Genomic DNA, 17,085 nt, shown 5'->3' on the forward strand with positions numbered 1-17,085 from the left:
CCTCAGGGGTCCGTGCTAGGACCGCTGCTTTTTAATATATTTATAAATGATTTAGAGATGGGAGTAACTAGCGAGGTAATTAAATTTGCTGATGACACAAAGTTATTCAAAGTCGTTAAATCGCGACAGGATTGTGAAAAATTACAAGAGGACCTTACGAGACTGGGAGACTGGGCGGCTAAATGGCAGATGATGTTTAATGTGAGCAAGTGCAAGGTGATGCATGTGGGAAAAAAGAACCCGAATTATAGCTACATCATGCAAGGTTCCACGTTAGGAGTTACGGACCAAGAAAGGGATCTGGGTGTTGTCGTCGATAACACACTGAAACCTTCTGCTCAGTGTGCTGCTGCGGCTAAGAAAGCGAATAGAATGTTGGGTATTATCAGGAAAGGTATGGAAAACAGGTGTGAGGATGTTATAATGCCGTTGTATCGCTCCATGGTGCGACCGCACCTTGAGTATTGTGTTCAATTCTGGTCGCCGCATCTCAAGAAAGATATAGTAGAATTGGAAAAGGTGCAGCGAAGGGCGACTAAAATGATAGCGGGGATGGGACAACTTCCCTATGAAGAAAGACTAAGGAGGCTAGGGCTATACAGCTTGGAGAAGAGACGGCTGAGGGGAGACATGATAGAGGTATATAAAATAATGAGTGGAGTGGAACAGGTGGATGTGAAGCGTCTGTTCACGCTTTCCAAAAATACTAGGACTAGGGAGCATGCGATGAAACTACAGTGTAGTAAATTTAAAACAAATCGGAGAAAATTTTTTTTCACCCAACGTGTAATTAAACTCTGGAATTCGTTGCCGGAGAAAGTGGTGAAGGCGGTTAGCTTAGCAGAGTTTAAAAAGGGGTTGGACGGTTTCCTAAAGGACAAGTCCATAAACCGCTACTAAACGGACTTGGAAAACTCCAAAATTCCAGGAATAACATGTATAGAATGTTTGTACGTTTGGGAAGCTTGCCAGGTGCCCTTGGCCTGGATTGGCCGCTGTCGTGGACAGGATGCTGGGCTCGATGGACCCTTGGTCTTTTCCCAGTATGGCATTACTTATATACTAATATATTTTCGGTAGTGCTCATATCAGTAAGGGATATTTTTATTGCATAAGCTAGCGCAGAGTATTTCTATTTTCTTATCCATAATAAAGCTAATATATATCTATATATATCTATCCGCTGTGTCTTTCTTTTTCACTCTACACACCAACACCTGGAGAGGTGCCAGAAGCAAGATTCCTGTATCTCACCCTAGACAGAGCTAGTGAGTCTGTTAGGCAGACTTATGCATCAGGGAATCTTGGTATAAGTAATCTGTGGGTACCTGTTGCCCTAGGTATTATTTATCTCACCCTACGTCACGTCAGTTAGTGTGTGTGTGTGGGGGGGGGGGGGGGGATTTTAACATGATCTTGAGGAAGGAAGATAGTGGGGGTAGGTCAGCACAGGTGGGTTATGATGGGGTATGTTTAGCGGGGATTATGAAGGGGGCAGGGTTGGTGGATGTATATTTAGAACACGGTGGTGGTCAGGAGGGTTTTATGTTTTTTAGGGGGAGTTGTAAAAGTAGGATAGATAGGTTTTTGGTTCGGGGAGAGACCTGCGGGCAGGCACTCAAGTTGGTGGTGGTGGATTTTTTGGATCACAGGACGGTGTTGATAGAGCTTGGGGGGGGGTGTGGGGATTCATAGGCCGGGGAAGGGGATGTGGAGGTTGAATTTAAAGTGGTTAAGGGAAGGGGAGGTGCGAAGAGAATGCGGGCAGGCACCTAAGTTGGTGGTGGTGGGTTTTTCTGATCACAGGGCGGTGTTGATAGAGCTTGGGGTGTGGGGATTCATAGGCCGGGGAAGGGGATGTGGAGGTTGAATTTAAAATGGTTAAGGGAATGGGAGGTGCAAAGAAAATATTTAGAGTTTTTGGAAGATCAGTTGTCAATCCAGGGAATCTTTCCCTCTGTAGAGGATTGGTGGAAGGTATTAAAACAACGTACTAAGGGTTTCTTTACCAGACAGGCAAGGCGGGAGGGGAAAGAGGTTACACGTTTAGGGACAGCTTTAAAGAAGAGGAGGGATAATTTAATTTCTGGGGGGGGGGGGGGGGAAGAGGGAGGATGTAGAGGCAGTACAGTTAGAAATTGAGAGGGTGCAGTACAATCGGTATTCCTCTTTACTATATGAGAGGGATTTTGGGAAATTGTTAAGCCTGGACCCTTTCAAGTGTTGTAAAGAAAGAAGGGAACGCAAGGTAATGGAAGGGTTAAGGGATGGAGAGGGGTTTTTCAGGATTCAAGGGAAGGGATTTTGAGGGTAGTGGGGGGAGCATTTTGCGCAATTTTTGTCGGATCAGCAATTGGATGCAGAAGTCATAAGGAGGTATGTGGTAGGGACCCCGGGGGTGGGAAATTGGGGGTCACATCTTCAGGTCTTGAGCAGTCTTGGACATTAAGAGAGGTAGAGGAGGCCATTGAGGCTTTGTGGCGGAGGACTTCGCCAGGGCCCGATGGACTCCCGGTGGAGTTTTATCAGCGGTTCAAGTCTCAGCTGGCACCGATCTTATTGGAGGTCTGGGAGGCGGCTCGGAAGGGGGGTTCCTTGCCGGAGTCTTTTGGAAAATCTGCATTGGCCCTCCTAAGTAAGGGCAAGGATCCTCGAGCTATATCGAATTGGAGGCCAATAGCCTTGTTGAATAGTGATCGAAAGATTTTCGCACATATGCTGTTAGCACGTATGAGGCAGGTATCAAGGGAGGTGTTGGCGGTTTCACAGGGTTGTGGGGTTCCGGGAAGGGAGGTGTTGGAGGCAGTGGCTTGGGTACGGGAGGGACTGGAGCGTAGCCGGGTGGGAAAGGAAGGGCTGTTAGTCGTGGCCCTGGACCAAGATAAGGCCTTTGACAGGGTACAGTGGAGGTTTCTTTGGGAGGTTCTGGGTTATTATGGGTTTCCAAGGGAATGGGTCCAGCAGCTTCGGTTGTTATATACCAATGTTCGATGCTTTCCACTGGTAAATGGGTGGAGGGGGTTAGAGTTTGGTATTACAGCAGGGGTGCGACAAGAATGCCCATTGAGCCCTTTGTTGTACACCTTTGCCATTGATCTGTTGGTGCGTCGTTTGGAGTGGGGGGTGGTGGTGGAAGGACTTAGAGGAATAGAGGTGAGCACGGGGATGAACCTGAGAGTGGTGGCCTACGAGGATGATATAACAGTCTGGGTGGCGGATCAGAGGGAAGGGAAGATATTGCAGGGGATGATTGCAGGGTATTCTCAGGCGTCAGGGTCTAGGATAAATTTGCAGAAATGTACTTCCTTGTGGGTAGGACCGGGTGGGTTACGTTTTGATTTAGGGGGCGGGTTTCCACAAGGGGTAGAGAGGATGCGGGTTCTGGGGGTGTACTTTGGGGGGAGGTGGATTATGGATTGTGGAATTGGGAGCAGAAGATTCAGGAGGCCAGGGTTAAGGTTGATCAATGGAAAAGTTGGAAGATATCTATGGCAGACCAGGTTCAGTTAGTCAAAGCGCATGTGGTGCCAATATTTTTATTTTTAAGTTATATATGTCTCTTACCAGAGTGTTGCTATACAGCACTCTATAGTGTGTTCTTTCAGTTGCTATGGGGTAATCACATGAATCCAGTTAAAAGGAATATTACTTATTTACCAAGGGAAGAGGGAGGGGTTGGGATGGTAAATCCGGTATTACTGTTTAGCTCCTTGTTTATTCAGTTTAATTTGGGTCGGGCAGTGGAGCGAGAAGCCCCGGGATGGGAGGAATTTTGGGGCCCTTGGCTGGGTGGGGGGAGGATGGTGGGTTTGCGGAGGGGTTTTCCAGACAGGGTAGGGTACTACAGGACATTGGGAAAGTTGGTGAGGTTGTGGGATATTATGCTGGAGGAAGTAAAGGTGGGGAAAAGGGAGGTGTGGGTGAAGAGGGTGCGCTCTCGTCGATTCTCCTCCCGTTTGATACTCAGGGATGCTCCTGGGCCCGTACTGCGGCAGGGTCTGCCGTTAGTGTCATCCAAAAGGATCCTGCACAAGTTTAGGGATATTGCTTGGCTGTCCCTGCACGGCAAGCTGTACGTAAGGGGGAACCTGAAGTACAAGAACGTGCAGGACCATGACGAGGGGGGAATGTGTTCGGAAAGAAGAAACAATTGACCACTTTTTAAGAGAATGCCCGTTCTCCATCAAAGTGTGCAACAGAGTGGCCTCCCTGCTTCAAATCCCTAGTTTCAGTTCATACACCTATGCTGAGTGGGTGTATGGGAGGCAGCAGGGGGCAGGTCGGCTGGAGCAGGGGACGGAATTTTTGATTTCTGTCAGTCAGATTCTGTCTTTGGATGGCGCGCTGTGGGGTCTTCCCTGCGCCAGGACTGCAGGTCTGCTGAGAGGGTTAGTTGGGATATTGTAAGGGCGGTTCAGGAGGTGGCACAGTGGGAAAGGGTGGAGGTGGGTATGAGTACGTTTTGTGTTTGGTGGAAACATGTCAGGCTAAAACAGCCTTGAATCGTTTTGTTCGGGTTTGAGGTGGGGGAGGGGATTGGATTTTTGTATATATGTACATAGTGGATTAATGTATATTTTTGTATTTTCTATGTGTGGATAAATTGGATTTCCGTTTCCATAAATAAAAGAGTTATCCAGCTCAGTTGCAGTCAGACTGCTGGAGAGGGAAGGTGTGTTGCAGGAGGCTGGAAGGAAGGACCAGAGGGCCCAGTTGAGTCTGAGAGCAGAACAGGAGCCTGGGCCTCGGAGTAATTGAGGACAAGGATCCAAGGCCTAGTTGGAGGCCTGTAGGATGCAGCAAGACCAGGGGGTCCAGTTAAATGGGATCCCAGGAGAGGCTCCAGAGAGATGAAGAGCAGGAGCCAGAAAAATGGAAGGAGATGAGAAGGTAGCAAGAGGACTACAGCACGGACAGCATGGACAAGCAAAAGGTAAGGGCCAGGAAGACCCTGGAACCATAGACTCCTGAGGGAAAAGTCCTTGCCCTGGTGCAGGTCACAGCAGAGAGGGGAAACAAGGTGAAGAGCCAGGGAGAAGGTGGTGCAGAGAGGGTGAAGAGGCCCAAAAGCAAAGGTTCTTGAAAGGAAAGAGCCAAAAAGACCTGGAAACCAGAGATTCTCTAGGGGAAAGCCCTTGGTTCAGTGCAATGCAAGGCACAGGACAAGGTGAAGAACCAGGGAGACTGGGGACTAAGGAAGGTGAAAAGGCTCAGGAACCAGTGCTAAGTGCAGAAGAAATAATATATGGGAGTGAGGAGGAGGAAGAAGGAGACTGGGAAACATGGAGCAGAGAGAGAGAAATCACAGCAGAAGAGGTGCTGTATGACTTAAAACAAATTAAAAAGCTGAACAGGAAGAAAACATACTGAGGAAGAGAGTAAAGCTGGCAGGAGTCATGGTCAAACTTGCTAGCAGCATGGGAAAGAAAGAGAAACAGCAGAGAGAAGTGGCTTTATTAGAAAAGAAGCTGCAGTGGAGGAGAGAAAAACTGGAGGCTTTGAAGAAAAGAGGAAATAATCCTCTAAGGGAGGTCTTTGCAAATAGAGAGAGATGGCAGCAGAAGGAAACAAATAGTGTGGAAGCAGTGGAAGAAACACATGCTCAGAGCCAGTCAGCACAATTGTTGGCTAGTAAAAACGGACAGAGCCAGAAAAGTGAATGCAGTTTATTTGGTGGTGGTGCAGCACATATCATAAAAGTTCAGCAACAAGAACAGTTTACAAGAAAAGAAAAGAAGTAAAAGACAGTTTTACCCAGAATCTGGAGGAGAAATGCTGGAGACGATTACCGTGGCTGAGAAAGAGGCAGAGCCAGGATTCAATGCAAGAGAGTTAAAAGGACAGCAGACCCTGGAGATGCACAAATGCACAGAGGGAGAAAGCAGAGGCACAGAGCTGGCAAAAGCAGGGTGTTAGAAGAAAAGAGCCCACAGTCTGATAAAAGAGAAAGATCAAAGAAAGAAGAAAGTGGACAGCAAAGTGTACTGCAGGATGTTGCCGACCAGGACAGTGTACAGAAGGAAGAAGGAGAGAGGCGAAAGGGAGGGAAAGTCAAATACAAGTCCAGACGGGAAGGTCGTGAAAGCAGAGACGAGAAGGGCGGAGCGAGTCAAAAAAAGAAGAGTGAAAGCGGACAGGAAAGCAGTGCACAAGCTTCACAGCACAGACTTTGAATTGACTGTGGGAGAGGGGAAGGTGGAGATAGGGGATTGGAAATAAAGAAGTGGGGGAGGAGGCAGTAATGTGGAGGGGAGTGGGAGGTTTCAAACAGAAGGATGGCAAGGGGGAGGAGGAAAGGGGAAGGAGCGGAGGGGGAGGAGAAAACCTTTGCACAAGTAGTTGGAGGAGGGGTGAGAGGGTGGGGAAAAGAGAACGAGCGAGCGGAGCAGACAAGTGGTGAAACGGAGAAATGTAGTCCAATTGAAGTGGGAGGGAAGAGGGAAAGCTCCAATGAGAGGAGAAATATTGAAGAAGGTGTTTCAATTGGGGTTTGTACCAGAGGATCTTTTTGCCTGTATTCATCCGGTGAATAGCCTGGAATATGATTTAAGTTTTCTCACCATGAGGGGGTTGGAAGAATTTTGGGTTAGGTATGAAAAGGTGAAGGGGTGGGATCAGGAATGGGAGGGCATCAAAGCCATACCGGTGAGCAGAAATGTCACGCTGTTGGTGAGAAATGAATCACTGGCGGCGGCGGATCTGACTTTTGGGTTGGGGAGACATGCGGAGGTGGTGAGCCCGTTAAGGAAGCTCCTGGACCCAAGTAGAGTTTGGGCGGGGGCATGGGGGGCCACGGTACGATTGCACAAAAGGGGAGAGGTGACAATACATATACCACCTGCGGCATACCTAGGGAGGGATAGAGTGCAGTGCTTCTACAGGGGACAGCCGCATCAATGCTTCAAATGTGGATCTTTTAGACATTTCTCAATGATGTACCCCATAAGGCAGTGTGCAAGATGTGGAAGCAGAGAACATGAAGCCGGGCAGTGCACAGAAATCAGGTGCAATTTATGTGGAGTGATGGGGCATCCGTTTAGTAGATGCCCAAGAGCGACACATTCTCGGGGGGATGAGGAGGGGGAGGAAGAGGTGGAAAGGGAGGAGCAGAGAGAAAGGGGGAACAAAGAGAAGGGGATAAAGAGGAAGAGAGAAGGTAAGAAGAGAGGAAAATGGATGGGGAGGAAGAAGGATGGGAAAAGGTAAGGTCTAATAGGAGGAGAAGAGGAAGGGTAAGGGAAGAAGGCAGAGAGGAGGAGGAGAAGAAAAAGGGAAGCGGAGAAGGGAAGGAGAGGGCAGGAACAGAGGAAGGGGAGGTTGTGGAAGGGAAGGGAGGTGGAATAGAGGTAGAAAGAGAGAGCATAGGTTTGGGAGGGGGAATACAGGGTGAGGAGGAGAAGCAGAGAAAGAGAAGGAGGCACAAAGAGAGGAAGAGATGGAAGTAATGGGTGGGGGAATACAGGAGGAGGAGGAGAGGCAGAGAGAGAAGGAGACACAGACAGTGGAGGAGATGGCAGTAGGGGGTGAGAATGTGGAGGGAGAGATAGAGAAGGAAGGGGAGGTGAGGAGGGGAGGGGGAGAAGAGGGAGGGGGAGGAGCTTGAATGGATTTTTGGGGGAGATTGGGGATCGGGGGTGGAGGTTCAGAGGGATGGGTAATGAAAAGAGAGGGGGAGGAAAGAAGGAAGGAAAGACAGAAGAGAAGGAAACAATAAGAATGGACAGGGGAGAACCGTGGACAGTGGCAACCATAAATGTGGCCAGTATTAGGACGGAGAAAGCGAGGGCACTAGTTTACGAAAGTTTGGGGAAGGAGAAGGTAGATTGTATCTTGCTACAAGAGACAAGGGTGAAAATGGTACAGGGAATGAATAGGGCGAAAAGAGAATGGGAAATATCGGTGTGAACGATAGCTAGGGAGGAGTATGGGGGGGGGGGGGGGGGGAATAGCAGTGTTGTTTAAAACCCAGAGGGTAGAAGTACAGAGAATAGTTGAGTTGGGAATAGGGAGGTGTATAGTGGTAGATATGCAGATAAGGGGAAGAAGGGCCAGGATCATCAATAAGTATGGTCCACAAGGGAAAAAAAGGAAGGAAGGACTTGGTGAAGAAAATCAGGCCATATTTATATAGGGGAAGACAATTAGTGTGTGTGTGGGGGGGGGGGGGAGATTTTAATACAATAGGGAAGGTGCAGGATAGTTGGGTGAAGGCAAGAACGGTGGGATATGATGGGACATTTTTGAAGAAAGTGATTGAGGAGGGGGGTTTGAAAGATGTGGGGGAGGAGAGTGGGGAGCAGAATTATACATTTAGAAGGGGAAATTGTCGTAGCCGGATAGATAGGATTATAGTGAAGAAAGAAGAGGGGTGTGGGAAAATGAGGAGGAAGGAAGTGGACTTTTCAGACCATTGTATGTTGTGTGGAAGTGGGGAGAACGGATGGAGGAGAAAGAGGGAGGGGAATATGGAGGATGAGGTCAGAGTGGATGGAGGAAGAGAAGGAAAAGGAGGAATTTAGGGTGTTTTGGGAGGACCAGTTAACGGTGAAGGAAGGATATGAGTCATGGGTGAGATGGTGGGAAGAAGTAAAACGGAGGATAAGAAGGTATGCGCAAAGGAAGGAAGGAAGGAAGGAAGGAAGGAGGGAGGGAGAAGACATGATTAGAAATGGCCTCAAAAAAGAGGAGAGATAGTGGAAAAGGGGAGAGACAATGGGGAGATTTGAGGAGGTACAAAGTCAGATAGAGAAGGTGCAATACAACAGGTGGGAGTCACTAAAGTATGACAGGGAGTGTGGGATACTGATTTCTACGGATGTGTTTGAGAGTTGGAGGGCAAGGGAGGCGGGAAGAGTCATGGAGACAGTGGAGGAATTTTATGGGAAATATTTTGATAGGAGAAAGGAAGGTGGGAGAGATAAATGGGGTAAATACGTGGAGGAAACACCAGAGGGGGGAGGAGGAGAATGAGGAGTGGACAGAGGAGGAAGTGAGGGAAGCGATAAGAATGAGGAAGAAGAAAACGCCAGGACCAGATGGTTTGATAGCTGAGTTTTACCAGGCATTCAAAAAAGAGGCGACACCAGTATTGGTACAGGTGTTCAGGGACAGTGATGAGAGGGGGAAGTTGCCACGGTCCATGGCGGAGGCAGTATTAATATTGGTGAGTAAAGGGAAGGATAGGGGGGATTTGAAGAATTGGAGACCAATTTCGCTATTAAATGCGGATTGAAAAATCTTGGCTAGCATGATAGTGAAGAAAATGACAAAGGTAATGGGGAAGGTACTCAGTAGGGCACCAGGGGTGGGGTGGGGGAAAGAGGAGCGATAGAGGCGGCCTTGACAGTGAGGGAAGCAATAGAAGCAGGAAGGCAGATGTCGGCAGGGGAAGTGAAGGTGATCGCGTTAGATCAGGAGACTGCATATGATAAGAGTGCAGAGAGATTATGTGTGGGAGGTGATGAGGAAGTATGGGATAGCAGGAAGATGGATAGCAAGGGTGAAAAGCTTATATGATGGGGCAGGGTGCTTTCCACTAGTGAATGGGTGGAAGGGGAATAGGGTGGAGGTAAGAACAGGAGATAGGCAGGGATAACCATTAAGCCCATTGTTATACGTGCTGGCGATTGACCCTTTGGTACGGAGATTAGAGAGGGGGGGGGGGGGGGGAAGAGTTAGAGTGGTGGCTTATATAGATAATTTAACAGTAATAGTACCAGGGAGGAAAAAAGAAGGATGGTTGGAGGAAGAAATAGAGAAGTATTCAGAAGCCACCGGGGTGAGGATTAATTGGGGGAAATGTCATGTGCTGCAAGTAGGAAGAAGTAGGGAGGAAGAGGGGGAGAGAGGAGGGGAAAGGGAGGGGAAGGGGTTGCCTGAACCTACATAGGTACATAAGTAATGCCACACTGGGAAAAGACCAAAGGTCCATCAAGCCCAGCATCCTGTCCATGACAGTGGCCAATCCAGGCCAAGGGCACTTGGCGAGCTTCCCAAATGTACAAAAATTCTATACATGTTATTCCTGGAATTGTGGATTTTTCCCCAAGCTGAAAAGCCCTAGCCTCCTTAGTCTTTCCTCATAGGGAAGTCGTCCCATCCCCGCTATCATTTTAATCGCCCTTCGCTGCACCTTTTCCAATTTCACTATATCTTTCTTGAGATGCGGCGACCAGAATTGGACACAATACTCAAGGTGCGGGTGCACCATGGAGCGATATAACGGCATTATAACATCCTCACACCTGTTTTCCATACCTTTCCTAAAAATACCCAACATTCTATTTGCTTTCCGAGCCGCAGAAGGTTTCAGTGTATCATCGATGACGACACCCAGATCCTTTTCTTGGTCCGTAACTCCTAACGTGGAATCTTGCATGACGTAGCTATAATTCGGGTTCTTTTTTCCCACATGCATCACCTTGCACTTGCTGACGTCATCTGCCATTTAGACGCCATCTGCCATCATTAAACGTCATCTGCCATTTAGACGCCCAGTCTCCCCGTCCCATAAGGTCCTTCCGTAATTTTTCACAATCCTGTCGCGAGTTAACGACTTTGAATAACTTTGTCATCAGCAAATGTAATTACCTCGCTTAGTTACTCCCATCTCTAAATCATTTATAAGTATATTAAAAAGCAGCGGTCCTAGCCCATTTAACCCCACTCTCTTGTTTCCTATCCTTCAATCCACAATAGAACTTTTCCTCCTATCCCATGACCCTCCAATTTCCTCTGTAGCCTTTCATGAGGTACCTTGTCAAACGCCTTTTGAAAATCCAGATACACAATATCAACCGGCTCCCCTTTGTCCACATGTTTGTTTACTCCTTCAAAGAATTGAAGTAAATTGGTCAGGCAAGATTTCCCCACACAAAAGCCGTGCTGGCTTGGTCTCAGAAATCCATGTCCTTGGATGTGCTCTGTAATTTTGATTTTAATAATAGCCTCTACCATTTTCCCCGGCACCGACGTCAGACTCACCGGTCTATAATTTCCCGGACCTCACCTGGAACCTTTTTTAAAAATGGGCGTTACATTGGCCACCCTCCAATCTTCCGGTACCACGCTCGATTTTAAGGATAAATTGCATATCACTAGCACTAGCTCCGCAAGCTCATTTTTCAGTTCTATCAGTACTCTAGGATGAATACCATCCGGTCCAGGAGATTTGATACTCTTCAGTTTGCTGAACTGCCCCATTACGTCCTCCAGGTTTACCGTGAAGTCAGTAAGTTTCTCCGACTCGTCCGCTTGAAATATCATTTCCGACACCGGTATCCCACCCAAATCTTCCTCGGCGAAGACCGAAGCAAAGAATTCATTCAATCTCTCCGCTACGTTTTTGTCTTCCTTGATCACCCCTTTTACTCCTCGGTCATCCAGCGGCCCAACCGATTCTTTTGCCGGCTTCCTGCTTTTAATATACCGAAAAATTTTTTTACTATGTTTTTTTGCCTCTGCTATTTTTTTTTCGTAATCCCTCTTGGCCTTCTTTATCTGCGCCTTGCATTTGCTTTGACACTCCCTATGCTGCTTCTTGTTATTTTCAGACGGTTCCTTCTTCCATATTTTGAAGGCATTTCTTTTAGCCCTAATAGCTTCCTTTACTTCACTTTTCAACCAGGCCGGCTGTCTTTTGGAGTTCCGTCTTTCTTTTCTAATTAGTGGAATATGTTTGGCCTGGGCCTCCAGGATGGTATTTTTGAACAGTGTCCATGCCTGTTGTACAGTTTTTACCCTCTCAGTTGTCCCCCTAAGTTTTTTTTCCACCGTTCTTCTCATTTTATCATAGTCTCCCTTTTTAAAGTTAAACGCTAACATATTTGACTTCCTATGTATAGTTACTCCAAGGTCGATATCAAAACTGATCATATTATGATCACTGTTGTCAAGCGGCCCCAGTACCATAACGTCCCTCACCAGATCATGCACTCCACTAAGGACCAAGTCTAGAATTTTTCCTTCTCTCGTCGGCTCCTGCACCAGCTGTTCCATAAAGCTGTCCTTGATTTCATCAAGGAATTGTACCTCTCTAGCGTGTCCCGATGTTACATTTACCCAGTCTATATTTGGATAATTGAAGTCACCCACTATTATCACATTGCCCATTTTGTTCGCGTCCCTGATTTCTTTTATAATTTCTGCGTCTACCTGCTCATCCTGGCGAGGCGGACGGTAGAAGAAGAGGTGAAGATTTTGGGGTGGTGTTTGGGAAAGAGGGGTATGGCGAGAGAAATTGGGAGAGGGTAGAGAAGGCGGCGATAGTGCTGGCAGAGAGGTGGAAGGGTTGGAGAGTGACATACATGGAGAAGGTAAGGTTGATAAAAACATACCTGGTGCCTTTATTTGGGTGGATAGCACAGGTCTGCATACTTCCAGAGGGACGGTACACAAGAATTTCAGGGTTGTTTTTTAGGGCTTTGTGGGGGAATAGGATGAATCCAGTAAAAAGGGATGTTGTATGTAGGGTGTGGGAACAAGGGGGAGTAAGGATGGTAAATCCAATTTTGCAGTTCATGGGGATGTTCTTGCAGGCAAACCTAGGAGGTCTGGTGAGGGAAGAGAAACCGGGATGGGGGTGGAGTCTGCAAGAGGGGGGAAACAGGTTTTGGGAGAAATGGGTAAAGGGAGAAGTAGGAGGGAGGGGAGAAAAGAGGAAAAGGAAGGGGAAAGAGTAGGCAGGAGTATCAGGGTCTGGCTGAGAAGGTGGTGAGAAAGTGGAGGGTAACGCCTGAGGAGATAAAGGAAGGGAGTAGAGTGAAATGGATAGAAAGAGTAAGGGGGCAAGTGTTCCCGGGAACATTGCTCTTGAAAAATTGTACAACAAAGGTGATGGAGGAAGGCCTGAAAGCGAGGACCTCGGGCAGAGTCCCGAGAAAAGATGAGGACATTGCTTTGCTGGCCTTCCACCAAAGACTATTTGTAAGGGCGAATGTGAGGTGGAAGAGTAAAGTAGACAGAGACTGCCCAAGGAAGGGGTGTGAGGGAAAAGAGGAGACGGAGGACCATTTACTAACAGAATGTCCTTTCGCCAAGGAGGTGGGAGGCAGAGTGGTAAGAATTTTGGGGGTGGGGGTAATGGAGAAACAAAGATATTCAGAATAGGCATATGGGGGGGGGGGGGGGGGGGAGGAGGGATAAAGAAACAAGAACAAGAAACCAGATATCTCATTGGGATAATTTGGCTAGGATGTCTGTGGGCTGCCTGGTGTCAGTTTCACATGTTTAAAGTGGAAATGGAATAGGCTGCTTACAGGAGACTAGGCTCACCATAGAAGAACATCTAAAGCTAAAAAGACAATGGGTGGGAGAAGTGCATGCAGCCTCATCAGGAGATCGTAAAAGTGGGGTGGCTTTGCTGATTCAAAAAGGACTGACAACCAAGACAGAACTAGTGCAGGCTGACCCCCATGGACGATATGTTTTGGTACGCATATGACTGCAGCATAGAGAGTTCCTGGTGTTGGGGGTTTATGGACCAAACTCATATGATAAAGAATTTTTCGAGCATGTACTACAACTCTGTCTACCTTACTACAACTCACATTTGTTAGTCTTGGGAGATTTTAACATAGTGTCGGATCCCCTACGGGACTGCTCAGAGCCCCACGTTGCTCACAGGGGAGGGCCCAAATCACACGCTCTGGCATCCTTCCAACGCTCATTAAACCTAGTAGACGTGTGGCGTTGCCTTCACCCCGACGAGCAAGATTATACCCATCGATCCTGAGCCCATAGAACTCTCTCTAGACTTGATTATATATTGATAACACAGCCAGCATTTCCATGGGTGATCTCCTCGACAATAGAACCGGAGGAGGTGTCCAACCACTCAATAGTATGGATGGACATAGAAGCTCCCTCTTTTTACCAGCAGGCAAGGGGGTGGAGATTTCCAACATATTTAGCAACCAATAAAGAGTTTCAGGCACATATAAAGCAGAAATGGGAAGAATATGTTCTACATAATGAACAACATACAGACCAACCGAAACTCTTCTGGAGTGCGGCTAAGGCAGTCTTGAGAGGAGAGGTCACAGCCTTCGTTCATGCTAGAAACAAAAAACATACTACAGCAATAGTTCAACTAGAACGTAAACTGCAGAGGGCTAAAAATAGATATATTGCACACCCGACAGCGGCAACCCAGGAACAAGTAAAGGCGATTCAGGTCACCCTAAACACTTTACTACATGAACGAGCATGCAGAGCCCTGGCTTATCAGAAATACAGACTCCACCGATTTGGCAATAGGCCTGGCATGATGATGTAGAGATTAATTAAAGCTTGGAGTCCGCGGAAACCAATAGTGACACTGCAAGATGAGTCAGGGCAACCTCAAAACCGAAGTGAGAGAATAGCGGAGACACTCACTAAATTCTTTTCCAAATTATATGAATCCAGACCGGATCCAGAGGCCCCCGAAATCCAACGATTTCTAGACCAGGCGAGTGTTCCAAGGCTCACGATACAAGAGCAAACAGAGCTAGAAAAACCTACCACACTAAAAGAAATACAAGCTGTGGTCAAGAAGTTGCCAGGGGGGTCCGCACCAGGCCCAGACGGATACACAGGAGAGTTCTACAAAATGCTACCCATCTCCTTTTATCCAGCAATATGCGAATTTTATGAACAAGTCATTGAAGAGGGACAGTTTCCGCTGCATGCTAATACAGCTTTAATAACTTTAATCCTAAAGCCCGGATGCCCCGAGCATGTTGCAGACTTCTACAGACCGATTTTTCTATTAAACGTTGACCTGAAAATCTTAGCCAAAATCCTAGCTAATCGGATGACAGATATCTTACCTAGAATAATAGATGAAGAACAAGTGGGCTTTGTTAAATCTAGACAAGCGGCCAAGAATGTGCGCAAATTATTGCTTGCAATGACAACCTGCCAGACATCTGAAATCCCAGCCTCCCTATATTCATTAGATGCCACAAAGGGGTTTGATCAGGTGGGATGGTCATACATGTTCACAGTGCTTCGATATATGGGATTTGGGGGCAGATATTATAAGGCGATAGAGACTCTTTATGCTAGTCCTAGGGCAGAAGTACAGTGCAATCCGCTTAAGTACAAGGGCCTGGGACCGAAGAAATAGATGCAGTTAACAGGAGCGTGCGCTTAACCGTTGTGAGCCAAAGAAGCTTGACATCTGATAAACATACTGTTTATTAAATGTACACACAATACAGTCTCCATTATTTGGCTTTCTTAAAATAGTCAGTGATAGTCCTCCGCGCGCTACGGTGTCTTTGGGTTTCATAGATTAAGTCTGCCAGACGGTAAAATCGTTCATAGCTCTGACACCCAGTGTTCTCCAGGTAGGCCCTAATGGTGCTGAGACCGTCCAGCGCTGTAGCGAAAGTGGCAGGAGGTTGTCGGATCGGTGCCTCGCTGCTCATCTGATCACTCGCTTCATCGGCGGCCGTTGCCTGCTTGCAGGCGCAGAGCTCGACATCCGTGCTGTCACCGGCTGTCTGTAGACTGCAATCGACAGCTACGTATCGGTGGAACTGCTCCTTGCTAACACCAGCTGGGATGTCAGCAGCTTGTTGATCTGCCACGCTGGCCGTGGCTGCATTCGTTTGGTCCCTGCCCGCATCCTTGACAAAGCGTGCCCGCCTGTAGCATTTGATGATGGTTGCCTGTGTGACCCGATTCCAGGCTTCTTTCTGCAGGTGTAGGGAATCCAACAGGGACAGAGAACGAGCCAGTTCAATGGCACGTTTGTTATCACCAGTCTGTCCGTCCATAAGGCCCGTCAGACGCCTTAGAAGAAGAGCACGATAATGGGCTTTGAAATTGGCTATGATGCCCTGATCCAATGGTTGGATCAGCGAGGTAGTGTTTGGAGGCAGGAAGACCAGCTTAACACGAGACAGCCTGACAGGAGCATTGTGAGCAGCAGAATTGTCGCAGAGCAGCAAAATGGGACGCTTCTGTGCCCTCCTTCTGGTGTTTAAATCCTTTAGCCACTGCTTCCGAAGGTCCCCAGTCATCCACGAATTGGCATTCGCCCGGTATGACACAGGGAGCCGCTTCACGTTCTGGAAGCAACGGGGCTGTTTGCTCTTCCCGATGACCAGGGGTTCCGGCTTCTCACCCCCATCCGTATTGCAGCATAGGAGGATAGTCAGTCGTTCCTCGGACGCTTTGCTTCCCGTAGGTGTGGACCGCTTGAATGCCAGTGTGCCATCAGGAATGGCCCGCCAGTAGAGGCCGGTTTCATCGGCATTGAAAATGTCACGAGGTGCATACTCGTTCAGGATGGAAGGAAGGACCGACACCACCCAATTTTCAGCCCCCGAGTCATCAGCATCCTGCCTCTCACCGTGCTGCTTCTTAAATGTGATATCGTTCCTTCTTTTCCACCTTTCCAGCCACCCGACAGTGGCTTTGAACTCAGTTAGCCCGAGACAGCCAGCTAACTGGCCAGCTTTCTCCGTGAGCAGCGGACCGCTTACAGGAAACTGTCTGCTCCTGACCTGTGAAAACCACCGAAGGAGAGCCTCCTCAACCTCCTCAGCCTTTCCCGCCCGCTTACGTTTCCGTCGTGGGTTTCTGTTGCTTCGCCAGTCTCCCAGAAGCTGGTGTTCCCGCTTCGAGATTCGCGAAATTTGACCGGGGTTCACGCCATATTCTCGGGCAATAGATGTCTGGCTCTGCCCGTTTTTTAATTTCTTCAGTACTTCTATTCTTTCACACAAGGTTAAAGTCTTACTTTTGCGTCGCTCCATGGCACACTGTAATCGCCTTTCCTCCGCACCTGTGCCACCTGTGGACCGTTAACCAACGAGACGTCGCACCCCTTGGTTGCGTGGCAACAGAGTGGGAGGGTCGGCGGGAGCATCCCCGGTGCTCTCGACGGCTCTTTGCAAAAGGTCAGCAAAAGGCTTGCCGGCCGGGAGCGATACCGCTTGCGGCCACCAGAGGGAGCCCGCCACGGAAGTCGGAAAGGGATCTTTTTTGCTTCCCTGCGGCCGGGCAGCAGTTCCACAGGGTCGGCTAGAAAAGCCGAGTCTGTCCCCTCCGGCGGGGGGGGGGGGGGGGGGGGGGGGGGGGGGGAAGGCCCGG

The 17,085-nt window shown here is 48.3% G+C and overlaps 1 protein-coding gene across 1 annotated transcript; it reads right to left on the reverse strand.

Annotated features, from left to right (window-relative positions):
- Positions 1 to 15,209: 15,209 nt before the first annotated feature.
- On the reverse strand, positions 15,210 to 16,748 carry LOC115462066 (tigger transposable element-derived protein 4-like). The gene has a single exon (XM_030192110.1). The coding sequence runs from the start codon at positions 16,746 to 16,748 to the stop codon at positions 15,210 to 15,212; it is 1,539 nt and encodes a 512-aa protein (XP_030047970.1).
- Between the last annotated feature and the right edge of the window lie 337 nt (positions 16,749 to 17,085).

This window comes from Microcaecilia unicolor, chromosome 2 (assembly GCF_901765095.1).
Source record: "Microcaecilia unicolor chromosome 2, aMicUni1.1, whole genome shotgun sequence".
Classification (NCBI taxonomy): Eukaryota; Metazoa; Chordata; class Amphibia; order Gymnophiona; family Siphonopidae; genus Microcaecilia; species Microcaecilia unicolor.

Bases quoted from the DNA above. Each gene is read 5' to 3' on its own strand.
- LOC115462066 (XM_030192110.1), bottom strand. From the start codon at position 16,748: ATGGAGCGACGCAAAAGTAAGACTTTAACCTTGTGTGAAAGAATAGAA.